This window comes from Pseudorasbora parva, chromosome 25 (genome assembly GCF_024679245.1).
Source record: "Pseudorasbora parva isolate DD20220531a chromosome 25, ASM2467924v1, whole genome shotgun sequence".
NCBI lineage: Eukaryota > Metazoa > Chordata > Actinopteri > Cypriniformes > Gobionidae > Pseudorasbora > Pseudorasbora parva.
In genome coordinates, this window is record NC_090196.1 from 23,329,302 (window position 1) to 23,346,834 (window position 17,533).

General features: G+C 38.8%; 1 protein-coding gene across 2 annotated transcripts in view; it reads left to right on the forward strand.

The window, feature by feature from the left end:
• Positions 1–17,533, forward strand: part of smpd3 (sphingomyelin phosphodiesterase 3) — a 47,933-nt gene that overhangs the window by 7,750 nt on the left and 22,650 nt on the right. The window contains exons 1-2 of one of the 2 annotated variants that reach the window (XM_067436371.1): positions 12,178–12,375; positions 14,708–16,411. In XM_067436371.1, coding sequence (XP_067292472.1) covers positions 15,008–16,411 — 1,404 coding nt within the window. In that variant the 5' untranslated portion in view covers positions 12,178–12,375; positions 14,708–15,007. Of the gene's footprint in view, positions 1–12,177; positions 12,376–14,707; positions 16,412–17,533 lie in introns of those variants that run through there. The other variant, XM_067436370.1, reaches the window with a different exon arrangement.

A 17,533-nucleotide genomic window follows, 5' to 3' on the forward strand; every position in this document is an offset into this window, starting at 1 on the left:
TGAGTGTGATTGTAATATCATTTTGTGGTTTAGTTATTTTTTCGACATTTTTCGAAATAAATTATTTCACAGGATTTAAGCCACTTTAATTTATTATTAAATGGATAATTCAATGATAAATCCAATGAAGAAACATCGGAAGAACTACTTATTTAACCCTAACCTCCATCGCAAGGACCACTTGAGCACGACGTTTCTCAGGGATACACTGTGACTCAGTTTGAGGTACATTATGAGATGTTTCAGATGTAATTCCTCACCATCAGCATTAACAAATGTGTGTGTCCATCAACAAACCCATGTATATATTTCTAATTTATCCCGGTGCACATGCGGGAACTCGATCAATAAGAGCACATACGTTAGCTGAGCACTAACATGAATAATTGATGTAACATTAAAGTTCGAAAACAAATCTTGCTCTGTCATTTATCACTACTCAAAGTAGTAAGAACAGCAGACAATCTTCATTAACAGACACAGTTTTAGGTAATAGTTTGCCCACAGCTGATAAGTATTTCAGTAAGACCGCAATAACATGAGTTAGCCGGATTCTTACACAATAAAAGACAAAACTGTGTATTTTGAACACCTGTTAATTAAAATACATACATCAATAATTATTCATAATTTCAGGTTGTGATTCTAAGGAGCAAGCTGACCCATCTTTCAAGAACAAGCTGTTTGCGAATCGTGCAGATGTCAGTAAAATCCAGTGTAAAAAAGGCTGGTCAAGTTTAGGAGTGACCCTGAATAGTCAAAGATTTGATGTATCGGTATGCAGAGCCGGATTCGGCCACCAATCTCACAGTCGAATCTTTGCAGATGTTATAATCGCGTCCTGGTGTGCGAACCCTTTGAGGGCACTAAGCTTCGCATTCCAATGAGTGTACACACACACGGCGGCATTCAGCGCCTGTCCACGGCGACTCAGGAAGTTGTTTAAAATCCTGTTGTGCCACTGATGTGCAATTTCAAGGTTTTAAATTCAATTTATATTATATTTCCCTCAAATCGTCGAAGTACGAAGTACTGATTTCACCCTGTGCTACAAGATACACCCATCGTGCAGCTCTTCTGTCAGAAGTCACTTCAAAATTGAGCTTGCGCCTAAATTTGCGCATCTGGTGTGAGATTCTTGAGACGCGGCGCTGAGCTTTGCGTCCGGTGCGAGATACCTGAGATTTAAACCTAAAGAAGAAAGCCATTGCCAGTTCGTCTGTCAGTTGGCAGGCAGTTTTGGTCGCTTCATTAAAAGTTGTTGCTGTGTGCAGTGTGAAAATAAAAATAGTTTTACCATCCGTGCCCCTCCCAGTCCATTTACATACTCATAGATGATTCAACTATCAGTCGACCATAGAAAGATTTGACAATTCTGATTTGAATGTGTAAATCCTTAGTCAGGGACACCCGTAGTCAAGTTGTTTGTGGGTGGATAACGTAACAAACAGGCATTACTCAAATGTCTATTCTAGCGACGTAGAACCGTAACGCAGTGGGATTCGAATTCGACTCGTTTTGCTGGTTCAGAGTTTTTTTATTTATTGTTCACTTTAGACTTTACAACTTTGCAGAACTTTTACATTCACAAACATCTATATTACACACTGCATGAAAGGGAATATTCGAAAAACCATAACAGGGGCACTTTAATTCCAGATGGAGAAAATTAAATCCCATCTTACTTATCCTCTCATTGACTATTCTCTTTTGTTTTATTAAATACATCGGATTACATAAGTAAAATGGGTTGCAAACAAAAATTCACATTGATTTTTACTTAGGTCTGTCATTTTGTAATCTAATGTGATGATTTATGCATTTTTATACAAAGGGTGGCCTGTAAATACTTTATAGAGCACTGTATGTAAATGGCAAAGACAAGTTTATGGCAAGTGTGTGTGTGTGTGTCTGTGTGTAATTAAGCTTGATGGTCCCCTGCTATTATAAAATAGTCACAGTTCCTCACATCAGAGATGTATGGATGTTAATGTGGGCTGCTGCGGTGCCAGGCAGCAGGAGAGGGTGTCATAGGTGCTGATATGCTGTCACAGAACTTGTTATGATCAGCAGGAGAACCAAAAGAACATGTGCACCGTCTCTGTCCTCCTAGGACACCCTCTATCTCTTTTTCTGCCACATATGACCCACTGTTCACCTCTGCTTCCTTTGACTGAGAGGTGGTGTTTGGTTTTTAGGGCGGTTTCCCTAGCAACTCTGTTCTCGTATGCTTGAGTTCGCTCTGACAATGCCACCCCCCCTCTGCCGGAGCTCTGGGCTGTGCCTGTCTCGTTCTGTACATCTGCTCTGGCTGTGATGTAATAAGACATGAAGGATCAGGTGCTCGCAAACTCGACACATCAGCTCTGACTGTCTCAAACCACATGATGGACTCACTGAGACACTGAGGAACCACAAAGTAGTTATTGGCCCAGGCAGATTAGATTCAGGCAATTTTGAGATTATTGTCTTGGCCGATTAACAGCTTGGTGCCTGTTCTGAAATTTACCAGCAGTCTTGTCAATGGATAGTTATTTAGGATATTGTGTACATCCTATTCACTGTTTAAAATGTATCAAATATAGCATAATTATTTCTGCTCCTCAGATATCATTATGGGTATTCAGTGTTTTATTAATTGTTTTATATACATGTACCATGACAGTAGTACCATGTTTTGTTTTGGGAAATATAATATGGCAGTAGCATTGTATACCACAGTACATGAATATTAATATGGCAAAATATGATACCATCATTAAACTATGGTACTACCACAGACATTTTGTGCTACCATTTGTCTGTATAGTATAATGATGCATATTGGTGCTATGATTGGTATCTTTTAAAATTTTAATATTGTGTTTGATTTTGGCTTGCATTGCGGAAGCCAAAATTTGTCTATATACAGGTTACAAAAGTACTGTATTTTTTTTTTTTTGACGTATTAAATTATTGTAAGCATAATATATCATTTTAGAATTAGATTTTAACAGACAAAAAAAAAAAAGATACATAATTGTTATCAAACAATTTTGGTTTTCAGTCATAAAATTAAATGGCTATTGGTATCAGTCAGAAATCAGAATGACATGCCTGTGTTTCAGCTTCTCATTTTATCGAAAAATATTGAAAGAATAGAGTAAGCAAATGACTCATTTGCATCAGAGCTGAGGAACATTTGGATGACATGTTTGATTTGTGGCTTGTTTTCCCTTACTATGCAAGTTTGGATGATACTGTGTTGACTGTACAGTATTTTCAATCTGTCTTCAAAATGCCTTTGACCACATTAAATCTACTGGCAAAACTGATATAGAGAAAACAAACATAAACACATTCAGTGGTTGTCAACCTGAGCAATAGCGCAAATCAATCAAATTCACCAATCAGATATATATTTGTTCTTCGAGAGAGTATGGATTTGAACTTGTGATGCATTATGTTGCATTTGTGTGTGTGTGTGTGTGTGTGTGTGTGTGTGTGTGTATGTGTGTGGGTGTTTGTTTGTACACATGTGTTTTATTTTAATTTGCTTACATGTGTGCTTTCGAAGGCAGGTCAGGGTTTATTGATTTGCAACTTGTCTTTGTGTTCAGCCACAAGTCTAAAAGCAATTTGTATTTGTGTGGATCACTTAGGGTCATGCATACAGATGGAAAAAAGCGAATGAGACGGAGAGTGAGATGTGAGACGGGGGTGGGGGGAGGGGGAAGGAGGAGAACCAGGTTAAATGACCACAGAGAAAATATCACAGAGGAATTGTTCCTCCAGTAGAAATAGTATGATATGTGCAGTTGAAAGTGTGTGCTTGTGTGTGTGTAAAATAGTATTGATCCAGCATGATCTAGATTTGAGCGTATATTTAGAGCAAACACCCTGTAGAGATGGGGGGGCCCATATGGGCCAGTACCCAGGAGCATGATGGGTAATACTGAATCATCATCATAATCCTCTGCCGTCATTCCACAAACCGAATGATCTGTGCACAGGAGCTTTAATTCATTCAAAGACAAACACACAAGTACAATAGGGTCTGCATGAGACCACTAGAAAAAATGCTTGTCTTTCTTGTATACTTGGATATTTGATTATTTATTAATATTAACTGAATGTATTAAAATATAATTGTCATTTTTAATTAACAATTTGAGTGGAAGTAGAAATGATTAACTGTGTATTATGTTTATTTTAAATAAAAATCTATTTTAAATATTAATATTAAGCATTTGATTTAAATTAGCAACTTAATTCAAAACCTGATGATCCATGTTATCCTCATGATTATAGAATGTTTAAGAGCAGCTGTTCTGTGGTTTTGACCTTTTGTACAAAGGACTTAACGTCATAAAATCTGCTTACATTTTGATTTGTGACCTAGACAAAGTGTATAATCTTAACATTTCTGGTTCAGTTTAGATGTAAACGTTCTTTTTTGTCAGAATTCTTTTATTTTGTTCATTTTAAGGCTTCAAAATAAATGTACCATATTTTCAATGTGGTCTCAGAGTGTTGAACCCTACTGTACAGTATATTCATACACAAATCACAAGAAATGAACAGTGAGAAAAATCTAGCACAGCCATATCTAATAGCACCTTGCCTCTCCTCTGCCATCCTACGCACTTCTTCACTCAAACACTCTGTCTGTCTTGCCCCTGGATGCCACTCATTCTCACAAACACCCACACAGTAAAAGCACTCATCACCTTGTGTAACCAGGTGTCAGGGAGTGTGGTGAGTAATGGTCGCTCCCCACTGAATGGAAGTCGTGGTACAATCAGACTTGAGTTAGCTACTGCTCTTCAGACGACATGATAATCGCAGTGATCATCTCTCTAATGGCAGTAATTCCGTTCATTAAACCCGTTCCCTGCATTAAACTGCTTTCAACTTCATGTTATTTTTTTATTTTATTGTATCATGTCTGACTATATAGTTATATATTTAAAAATATTTCAGCATTATGTATTTATTATTATTATTGTATTATATATTATTAGTATTAGTATTAAAAACACATTATTACATGTTACATTATTATAAATGTATGCTTTTAGTAAAAAGTAAATTTTCATTGGGTGCGTTTACATGCACGTTCTTAAGCCGATTATGCCCAATAAACCGACAGTGAACATGGTCATGTAAACACGGTAACCCGTTTTATCGGAGTAATGGCATAAACGGCGTAGGCATAAACCGGTCGGGACAGGTAGTTTTCTTCCTCTTACCTTGATTTCGCGCTGCATGTAAACGCATTAACCTGCTTTCTGTTGGCTTATTGGAGTGCGTGAATGTGTGATAGGTGACAAAAACGCAAACTTAGAGCAGATTTAAATGCATCCAGACAGAGCGAGCTAGCGTTTTGCATGAAATAAGGACATATATCACAAACGCAGACTCGTTTAAGACCCAGAAAATTGTAAAGAGGTGTTCTCTTCTCTCATGCAGCAGAAGTAGAAGAGGTTCAGTCAAAACACTGCATAACTGCATAAGGGATAATGTGAGCCATAAATCTCCCGCTGACACAGCGCACGCTTTATTTAACATCACAACTGACGCAACATTTGAAAAACTCAGTCAGATATGGATATTTTTGATGTCACTACAAGGAATAAACCGGTTTATAAATAAAGTCATGTAAAAGCGGTTTACTTGCGTTGTCCGTTTACTGGTTTGCATGTAAACGGGGAAAACTGGTTATTTCAATAAGCTGATTTTTTGGAGTTATCAGCTTACTGGTGTGCATGTACACGCACCCATTGTCAACTACCCAAATTACTACAGGGGCTTTCGCACAGGAACTGGTTTTCCCGAAAACTAAAAGTTCCCCTTGGGTCGTTTTCCTGGTTGCATTCGCACCGCCATGCAGTAGGAATTCTGAGGTGATGTAAGGAGCACTTGTTGTTATGATTTTTATTTTGATGGCGTGAAGAACATTTATTTTGACAACGCTGAGAATGCAAGTGCCTGAACACACACAGTGCTTCCATTCTCTAGCCTGACAAGCCAGACCCACATCAAGATGTTTGGTCTGGTAACCATTGACAGGGCTCAATCCAAGAAGTGGGATAAACAGTTGTCTTTCAAACTCCCTCTGCACGCGATAGGATACGGTACACAACCAACCTGAGTAACAAAGTGAAGTGGAGCTAGTCGATGATTAAACTTTCGCCGTATCCGGTCGGCAAAACTCCGAACACATCTTCCCTTTTTAAGAATGACTTCAGTGCCGTTCTTTGTTCTTTTCTCAGAGAAAAGCTTAACTCAAATCTTCCAGAGTCGCGGTCAAAGCTGATTCGAAAGCGCCGTTCGCCCAGCTTTAGTGTTTACTAGTAGCACGCAAACGCAACTCGGCCATCATCATGTTAAGCCCCGCCCACCGACTCTTTACACGATGTGATTGAACTGACCAGAGTTTGGTTTTTACAGTTCAGAAGGATATTGAGAGTTGCTAGACGACACTCGCGGCAGATTAGATTTGCTGCCAATAGGGTGCGTCTAGATTTCTAGGCTATCCATTCTCCATCTTTTGTTTACAATCTGTTTAAAAAGAAAGTAGACAGTATAGGAAAAAGTATTAGTGCTTGCCACATGTTTGGTGCCCTCAAAGTTGCGTTGGAATTTCTCCTTAGCGTAAAGGTTGAGAGGTCCATTTATCACTGTTTTCCATGTTTGTAGAGTTAGTTTGTAGAGTAAATACACAGACTAATTAATAACACTGATTATCGCAGCTCTTGTGGGGTGTTCCCGGTCTAAGGTAGTCAGTATCTATCAAAAGTGTTTCAAGGAAGGAACAGTGGTGAACCGGTGACAGGGTCATGGGCGGCCAAGGCTCATTGATGCACGTGGGGAGCGAATGCTGGGCGTGGTCCGATCAAACAGATGAGCTACTGTAGCTCAAATTGCTCAATAAACGAATGCTGGTTCTGATAGAAAGGTGTCAAAATATACAGTGCAACCCTCAAAATACCTTAGTTACCTAAGACAGACTTTTTCCACAGTGGCTCACCCCTCAATATGCAAATCTATTATCACATTTAATAGGGCTGTTTGTTGTTGTTAGATTGATAAGGATTACACATGCATTGATTAATGATGGATTATTGAGGATCTGACGGTCATAATCCCTTCACAAAGGTGTCACATTGATTAGCATCTGAAATGAGCTTTAGCTGCATTGAGCGGGAATGCCATTTGATCTGTTGATGGATTAAATTATATCACAAACATTATTCCTCTGCAATTAGCCCATATTTGAGTGTGCGAATACTCAAGAGAGGCAATGCTTCGGCTGGAATTTCCTCATCTCATTTAAATTGTGCAGTGTCTATGGTTTAAATGAGTGTGATGCTCAGCTTCATTAACACCTTGCATATAGCAAGTGTTGTCATCATGGGATTTGAAGACACTTGTCTGGTGATGGCTGTCCCTTGTCAATCCTATGCAGTTTTTTAATTATATTAAATGGAAAGCCATTTGATAACTATTCGCTGATTACAGTTTTGCATCTACTACTACTGTAAACATATATCATTAGAACTTTAGAACAACATTCACATGTTGTGTTTATTGCCTGGATATTCCTCGACTATACATAAACCTGCTCTTTTTAAGATGTGTATTATTTTTACATTGGGGTTACCACCTAAAGTGTGGCAAAATAAGGGACACCCATTCATGACACCCATGAGAAGTGAGCTTGCAACAGAACACATTTATATTACTTTACATTTTAACTTATTTCTAAAGGGTTCCTTATGAGACATTCATACACTATATATATATATATATATATATATATATATATATATATATATATATATATATATATATATATATATATATATATATACTTTTTTTTTTTTTTTACAGTGAAAGCCCCTGTTAAATATACATCTCATTGTCCGTTTTAATTTTGTAATTTTTTTTAAATATTTCACTTGTACATGAATCTTAAATTATTCAATGTATTTAGACAACTCAATATTTTATTTGCTTTGCAAATTGTAAGGGTAAATAACTTCCATAATTAAATAGGATTATTTTTACAGGACAATCTTAGTTTGATGCGGCACCTTGTGAAGTATTTTATTTTATTTTATTATTTAATTTTTTTGTTTGCTTGAAGACATGAGTTGGTTTAGACCACTAAGGTACGGATGAAGTACAGATAAGTGCAGATTAAATAATATTTTTGTGTTTGTGTGTGGGTGTGTGTCATACTAAAGGGGCATTGACCAGACTGATAGACAACAGCAATACTGTTCATGAGTGAGTGCAGTGTCGCCATGGCAACAAACTCCCTTGAGTGTGCTCAGTGCAGTGTCAGTCGCTCGCTCTGGTGCACACACACACACACACACACACACACACACACACACACACACACACACACACACACACACACACACACACACATTAGTCAAGAATAAGCAATGGCCAAGTTCCACAGGAAATTAAAAGATGAGATAAATGAACCTGACATAAAAGTGATAGAAGCACCTCAGGGCTTGTGTGTATGTCGCAATATGTTTCATTAAGCTCTCCTTGTTGATTGTAGGAAAGTATGAAGTAAATTATCTATATGGATCATGTTTCAGGCCTTTACAGTTAATGCTGTCTTTCTTCCTTTATGGCTATCTTTCCCTCTTCCTGTGGTCCATTAATAATGAACAAATAGGAAAGTGGCACAGAGCTGCTGATGAGTTTGCAGCATTGATCTTTAAAGTTACCAGATACAAAATCAGCACCTCACACACACAAAAAAACATCGGGACCTGTCCACACAAACACACATGCACACAAAAACAATTTAATCAGTGACATTCACAGGAAGGCCAAGACTTAAACATGGAAATAACACATCTTAAAGGAATAACACATTAATTGCATTTCATGTCTTTATTTTATTATTTTATGTTATTTCAATTTTTTAACATGTTATTTGTGTACATAAAACATACTCTTAAAGAGACAGTAACCATATCACACATATGGCTCGGGTACGGCTCGCTTTTGGCACTATTCCACGGCTTGCTTAAACATTACCACCTCGTTGGGGTTTCAAGCGTGCCGTAAACGTGTCGTGTAAACACTATAGAACACTGATTGGTCAGAGAGAATCGTCTCTATGCTAGCAGTAACAGCCACGGCAGTATCGTTTGCACGTCTTGCTTGAAAGAAAAACTTGGAAAAGCAAACCAAGCTGAGCCGAGCTGTGCTGTGCCGAGGCAAATCGTACCACGCAGTGGAAACCAAACTGTGCCGTGCCGTACCACGCAGTGGAAAAGCGACAATAGTTTTAGTTTAATGATTTAGCTTTTAATTTAGGCATAACCAACGTGTTATTGACAGCTTTTGTGAGATTCACCTGCAAAAAATAAATGTAAAACTTACCTCTGCTTGTCATGTCCAGAACAAATTCTTTGTTTATGCATTCACATTCGCTGGTAAACAGTCACAGTCATTGACGTGACATTTCTTAGTGTCTCTCTCTTTCCTCATGGGGAACATTGTGATCAGTATTGATTAGAAGGTGAAGGATTCGTGTTTAAATGGATCTATAGCTGAGGCTTTCTAAACAAAGTGTTAGGTAACAGACTTTCTGTTGGTGTTTGCATTCATTTAGTTTATTGCCTTGGTTATCAGGCTTCTGGTCTGTTCTGGAGCAATATTGACTCTTAAAGGCAACTTATTGAAGGCACACAAAAGATTTAAATGCATACACATAAATGTAAATGGAGCAGTGGCCAGGGTTGACAAAAAACACAATAGTCTCCTGAACACATTGAGAATAGTTTCAACACAAAAAGAAAAAAGGTGGTATCTCCCGGAAAGAAAAGTGAGATCTGTAATATCTCGATTGTTTCTCCTTGGCATCAGTTATTAGATTGATTTTTGCACATTACTGTTGATAATAAAAAGTTCATTTTATCTGCATATCAATTCAAGCAGTACTTCACTGGTAAATTTCCAATAAACATGTAATGTTATTAGTAATAATAATAATATATTTATTTTGTATAGCGCCTTTAAAAGCAGCTTTCTCAAAGCACTTTACAGACAAGCATAACAGCAAATGAATAAACACAATGTAAGTACAAGAAAATAAACGCATAAAATCAAGTTCATGTAAAAGCAATCCTAAAATAAAAAGAGATTTAAAAGTCATTACTGGATTTGCTTCCCTGATATCGGCCGGGAGAGAATTCCAGAGCTTAGGAGCATAGACAGAAAATGCTCGGTCACCCCACGTATGAAGCCGTGTCTTCGGAACAACCAAAAGACCACTCTGAGAGGAGCGCAGATTGCGACGGGGTGTGTAGGGGATTAATAAGTCAATTAAATACTCAGGTGCCAGATTGTGTAGAGATTTATAGGCCAGCATAAGGATTTTAAAATCAATGCAGTACCTAACAGGTAGCCAGTGCAGGGACTCGGAGTTATATGGTCCCTGGCCATGACCCCAGATAGTACAGCTGAATTTTGAAGATATTGCAATTTATCCAGTGATGATTTAGATACCCCAGCTAGAAGACCATTCCAGTATTCAATGTGCGAAAAGACAAAAGAGTTAATCAACTTTTCAGCTACCGAGAAGGATAACATAGGACGTAGCCGGGCTATATTTCTGAGGTGATAAAATGATGTCTTAACTGTATTCTGGACAAAAGGCTCGAATGGCAGTGTGGCGTCAAATATGACACCCAAATTTTTTAATTTGGACTTATGCTCCAGTGCAACGCCATCAACAGACAGAGTAAGAGACCCAACCTTTCGCAGTTGATGTGGAGATCCAAGGAGCATGACTTCTGTTTTTGAGCCGTTTAGAGACAGAAAATTATTGGACATCTCAGAAATACAGTTAGAAAGATGCCCAACGTTCACTTGCTGACCCGGTCTAGTATGGATATAAATCTGTGTATCATCAGCATAAAAGTGATAGTTAAGGTTGAGAGATTGTAATAACTGACCAAGTGGAAGGATGTACATACTAAAGAGTAGAGGACCCAAGACTGACCCTTGTGGAACACCCGTATGAACAGAACCAACCTTGGACCTATAACCACCCATAAAAACAAATTGACTACGGTCAGTGAAATAGGACTTGAACCAGTCAAGAACAGTCTCTGACAAGCCAAATACATGTTCGAGGGGATTAAGTAATAGGACATGGTCAGTAGTTTCGAAGGCTGAACTGAGATCCAAGAGAATGAGAATGAACGTGGAGCCCGAGTCGGAGGCAATTAATAAGTCATTACATAATTAGTAACAGAACTTGTTAACAACAAAAAAGCAAAACAATAGTAATTTTATGATTAAATTAACTTTATGATACATTTTCCTCCAGCGCCATCCAATTAAACAGCTGGCACCACCATCTGTATACAACTTAATATTAAAATAACACTAACATACCGGTAAACATTTCTCATCAAATTCTACAAATTATTATGCATGTTTATGTAATCCTTAAAGTTATTGAAAGTATTTTTATATAATATTAAGTTATATTACATATGACATAACAAAAATCAGATTCTTTGTTTAGGAATTTTCTGTCAGTAATCTTGCATGTTCACAGGCCAGCCCATATAAGGGAAGCAAGCGGTAGGTTTGTAGTTGAAGTAGGCGAGGTTTTGGAAAGAGTGGGTGCGTCTAACAGTGGCTAATGTCACTTACTGCACTTTTAAATGAAGCATCAAAGGCATCTAATCTTTGACCAATGAAATGTTCTTCTGGGCTGGCTCAGCTTATCTAACTAGTAACTGAAAGGTTTACATCTCTTTATCTGTCCGTTTCAGTGTAGATTTGAGTGTGTATTTGTGGTTATGTATGTGTGTACCTTCTACAGAACCATATGGCAGCACTGTTTAGGGCAGGACCTTCTCTGGGAATCTGTGTAGAGTTGGGGACATTGTTTTTGCACCAGATTCTCTTTGTAAGCTTTGTGTGTGTGACCTGAAAGCTGCTCAGCGGTAGGCAAGCTTAACCCAAAGACACGGTCGCTTAACCCCCTCACATGTGTGTGTGTGTGTGTGTGTGTGTGTGTGTGTGTGTTTGTGCGGTAATGCGCATGTATACAGCATGCACAGCTGCAAAGTACCACACGTTCATTTGCTACACTCTTCCTTTTCCTGTTCTTGAGCACCGACGTCTCTGTCTGTCACTCTCCGAGTCAGGCGGCTCAAATTCTCCCCTGTGCTCGCTACGGGCTGTCAAAATCAGCCCTCTCAGAAAAAAATGATGAGCTTTTTCATCACGTCTAGGCTACTATGCAACCGGCACAGCGGTGCAGTGCAGATTAGGCGGCAGTGATGGATAAAACCCTCTAAATTATTATTCTACAGATTAGGTGTGTGTGCAGATGAGGTGAGTGTGGATGCAAAGGGATTATTTGTACGTGATGCTCTGTGTTATGAGAAATTGCTGTATGTTTATGGAGTAAAATACATGTGGGACATTGACTTTTTTTCTGTGCTGTAGATTTAGTGGTATTTTTAGAGAACTTTGCGTGAGAAAGGTGAAAAAGTGTTCACAACCCCTGTTATTTCCAAATGTGGCGTGGAACTTGATTAGTAACATGACTTTAACAATACATCTGGGCGTCAGACACATGTCTTTCCATATTCATTATTTTGTCTCTTGACATCAGTGGCTGTCAACGTGATTATAAACCCACAGCAGTAACATACGTTTCCTGGTCGTGTCAAAGACTGACCTATCAACTTTGATGCTAAATCTTTTGATCATTTAGGTCAGGGTTTCAACTAGGAGCATCTGCCACAAAAAGGCAGCTAAGCTTAATTTATGCATCTTGTATTAGTTTATGGCATCATCTTGCATATTTGAGAATTATGAGATTTCGACTCATTATTGCATTATTGATGTGAAATCACCTTTGTTATCTTGTTTAGCAGTTCTGTTTTGTAATTGGTTGTTTTTGTCAGGTGACTACCCACTGTCTTGAATTTAATCCCCCATGTTTGCAGAGTTACCTCGAGTGTCACATATTTTACTATGTTACTGTTCCATGCTCCACATGCTAGGTCATAATTCATTGTCTAGTCAAGGTTAATGTTTTGTCTCATGTATTTGATTTAGTTTATGGTTATGTTTTTGGACATCACCACTGTAAATTAAATGCTTGGGTTCTCTACACTAGTGTTTCTCAAAGTGTGTGCAGTCAAAGAAACATCAAAAGCAAAAAAACGTGATTCTAAATATTTTTTATGAATTCTATTTTGAAGGACGTGTGAAAGCTGTTGACTCCTGAGTATACGTGATGGCCTAATTCAGTATCTTGTGGTCAGATGAAATGTTGTCCAGGTACATAGTGTCATTATTCTACAGTTAGTTTCATAGCTTTCTGAAACTCTCTCACATCAGGAGCAGTTTCCATTTTTATCAGTTCATGGTATTGTGTATTCGTCATGGTAACTATTGTTTCCATACTCCCAAAATGGCATTTTATTTAAACTTTGTGTTATTATGTATATTTTTAAATGAATGTGTGGTGGCTAATTCCAACTTTATTGCATAAAAACATGTTTGGGACTGCTATTTAATAGCCTTACCTTATCGACCTACTGTTTATTCATCAGTATCAGTCATATTTATATAATATATGTGTAAAGTAATGTGGGACTGTCACTGTACTTCATGTAATGTAATGTAAACCATTTTTGTGATTTGATTTTGTTTTAACCATTTAATTGGCCATTTAATCAATTTTAAGATTTATATATTTAATGAGAATTATTTGAGTTTATGACATTTATTTTGAGATAAAAGTCTTGTTTATGATTTGTAGCTTTATTGAAGGTGTTGAAATATCCAATAAGTTGAGGGATTGTATTAGGGATACAAACAACCCTAGTTGAAGGGGTTAAACAAATGTTTTATCATCTTCAGTGTGCTCTGTATTTAACTGTATTTATATTAATTATATTTCACAAATTTAAATAATACTGAATAAGGGGTTTAAAAAGAACTGAAACACCTTACTGAGTTCATTGTTTAAGAACAAAGCAGATTTAATTGGTACTTCCTTGTGACAAAGACAGAGAATATTTTCAGTATCATCTTGTAATTGTCTCTATATGAGGTTGCAGTCTAATCTTACTCATCTTCTACTCCTTTTGTATGTGCCTGTTTTTGTCTGTTTATTTGATGAGCAACAGCCATAAAATCACCATCACTCAACAAAGAGACTTGGTTATCATATTTTACAGTGACACCTGTGCAGTGGTAGCTTTTTAAATGGTAATTATCCACATTTCTCCTTTGTTATAATCAGTAGGTCATTCTGAATAATAAGCTACATCTGGCAGACCTCTTTTTTTTTTTTTTTAAGAAAAAAGAACTATGGTTGCAGTTTGAATAATGAGCATGTATAAGGTCAGTTGTATTTCATATAAGTTTTTATTTATTTTTATGCGATACACAATATTTTTAATTACTCCAAACCCAATTTGAGAAACTTTTTGCAGCAAAAAAGCAACAACAACATTCTTACATAGCAGGCTACATTTGGTGACCTGACACTCTGCATTCTATAAAAAGCTATTATTATTTATTCTTCATCATGATTTCCAAAACGTTTGAAATTTTACTGGCATCCAATTTGTTGATTGCACATTATCCTCTACTTTCATCTGATTGCCTGTGTATTCTGCTCCCCCCTCCCTTTGGTTGTCTGCAGGCTCTGCACTGACGAGGCCTCCCCTTTCCGTGCCTGGAATATTCTGTATCCCAGGAGGGATTTTTTGTCATCACTATGAACTGGTTCTTTAGGAGACTCTAGCATTGTAGACCTTACCAAGGAGGGAAAAGGCTGGGCAGAGAGCCCCATATATCCCACATGCAAAGTCGGACATAGCGAAGGACCCAAGAACCATGTAGTGTACTTCATCCAACCACAGGGGGGCGGGTTAAATTTGTAGTTCTTTTTTTGTACTGTTTTTTTTTTTTTTTGGGAGTTGGTCTACAAGGTGAGCCAGAAATGGTCTTGCACACCTCTCCCTACCCCAGTGCCTTCCTCAGCTTTCTGAGCAGTCTGTCTTGGGCCTTTGTTTTCCCTTGCTACTGGCTGTTGGACCGGTTGTTGGCCTCCTGTGTAGCAACATCACTAGAGAAGCGTAGACGCTCCCAGGATCCCTGCTCTTTTCTGGCACTCGGGGTCCTGATCTCTACACCACTCTACCTGGTGCTGTTACTGGCATCCATACCCTTCGCCTTCATTGGTTTCCTCTTGTGGGCCCCGCTGCAGACCATCAGGAACCCCTACATCTACTCTCACCAGAAACCAGACAAGCATGGTGCCGAGCAGGGAGCATCGGCTGGGGCGGCACTTGCTGAGTGGCGTCCACAAGGTCGCAGCTTTTGCTTTGGCAGTGCCAATGTTTGCCTTCTGCCAGACTCGCTTGCACGTTTCAACAACCTTGCGGACACTCAACGCCGAGCTCGAGAAGTGGGCAAGCGGATCCGTAATGGTGCCAGCAGACCCCAGATCAAGATATATATTGATTCGCCCACCAATACTTCAATTAGTGCAGCATCTTTCTGCAGCTTGGCCACTCAGGGCTTCCGTCGCACCTCTTCTTTAGATCATCGACCTGAACCTGTAGTCACCCCTGAAACTGAGACTGAGGCCTTAACTGAGTGTCCTGCTCACCCTTCAGGAGGTACAAGCTCGGACTGCCCCCTCCACAGCACCGAAGCCCAGAATTCCCATGAGTGTCCTCTCCACTCCAATGCAGAAGAGCATGCTCCTGATTGTGCTGTTCACCAGTTTGCAGACCCACAGTCCTCTGGTGAGTGTCCAGTACATAGCAACATCATCCAGAACTCAGAAGACTGTCCTCTCCATCCAGCTGGAGTGCAAATCAGCATCACCTCTCCTGATTCTGAGCCAACTGAGGATGAAAAAGGAAACCATCAGACTGGGGATGGGGATACAGGTAGCCTAGAAAGCCGCACAGCCTCTCGGGAATCCCTGGTTCGCTTCCACGCAGCTGATGGAGGCATATCCCCCAACAACACCCTTTCGCAACACCGCACCTCAGTCTTCAAAAGACCGATTGGACGCAAGCGCCGTCATGGTGATGACGGCTTTGACCATGAGATCTCTGCCTTTTTCCCAGCCAACCTGGACTTCCTTTGTCTGCAGGAAGTCTTCGACAGGCGGGCTGCAGACAGGCTCAGGAGGCAGCTGCACCGCTATTTTCCCTTTGTGCTGAGCGATGTGGGACGCTATGGTTGGAAAGGATGTTGCTCACGGTTCAAGTTCTTGAACAGCGGGCTTCTGTTGGCCAGTCGCTACCCTATTTTGGATGCCCATTATGAATGCTTCCCCAATGGGCGCAGCGAGGATGCTCTGGCTGCTAAAGGAGTTCTTTTTGCCAAGGTGAGCTTCTTATACTTCTTTCATATGGCTTTATTAAGACTTAGCATTTAACATTTTAAGCCATTTGCCTTGATTAAAATCTTTGCATTTGTTATATCTGGGATACTGTATTCTTTCTTTTTAACTCGCATTGGTTTATGCTACATGTTAATGTGAACAAGTGCTGCTTTCAACATGATTAACTGGACCCTGAGACCTCAAAAACCTCTCAAATGTTTTACCTGCTGTAAAACATTTGATGCATGTGATTGATATCGAAATGCTTGTTCTTCCAGTTCTTGAACGTTTCATACCACGTGTCTGAAGTTAAAGTTGGACTCATGGTCTGAGTGTACACAAACAACCTGAATAATTTATAACTAGCCCTTTGTAGCCCAGAGGGCTTGTTTGAAACACTCATCTGTCATGCTTTCAGAAACTCAGGCTTCCTCTCTTTGTTGAACTATGGTTGGACGTACAGACCTGATGCATTATATATGTCTTAATGGGACTGTGCACTTATGCTGAGTAGATATTATAATTCAAGAAGTAATTTCACTCTGAAAAAATATTGTATGCTCATTTTAGTTTGTATGTTGTGAAGACAGGGTCATTAGTCCTGAGGCTGTTGTTGCTAGCGTTCCACATAAAGTTTATATAAGTAGCTCTGAATCTATGCACTAGCAACTGATGAATTATTAACTAAGCTGATATATGGCAATTATGAAAGTCCAGGCCAGTGGTCCTAGGGATTTTTATGTACTCTAGATACACATACTTAGGTAACATACTTAGGTAAGCAACATATTAAGCAGAAGCAACATAAGTTTAATTTGCACTTTAGCCCTGTAGCAATTTTGAAGCATAGAATGTAACAAACTTTATGGTTATGTTTTAGCAAAGATTGAACAACAAATTGTTCTAAATTCTTCATGAATGCTGAATTAAATGATTGGATGCAATTTTCTAGTTTCAATTACAAGGAGTCAATTTATTTATGCTAGCATATGGACAGTCTATGAGAAAAAAAGTTGTTGTGCTTCCCACTATTGTTAGAACATTTTAGTGCTTTGGATTTTTGTGTATAATGACAGCTGCATGTTGTGTTTTTGCATGCTTAGCACATGTGAACTTGTGTCTGTA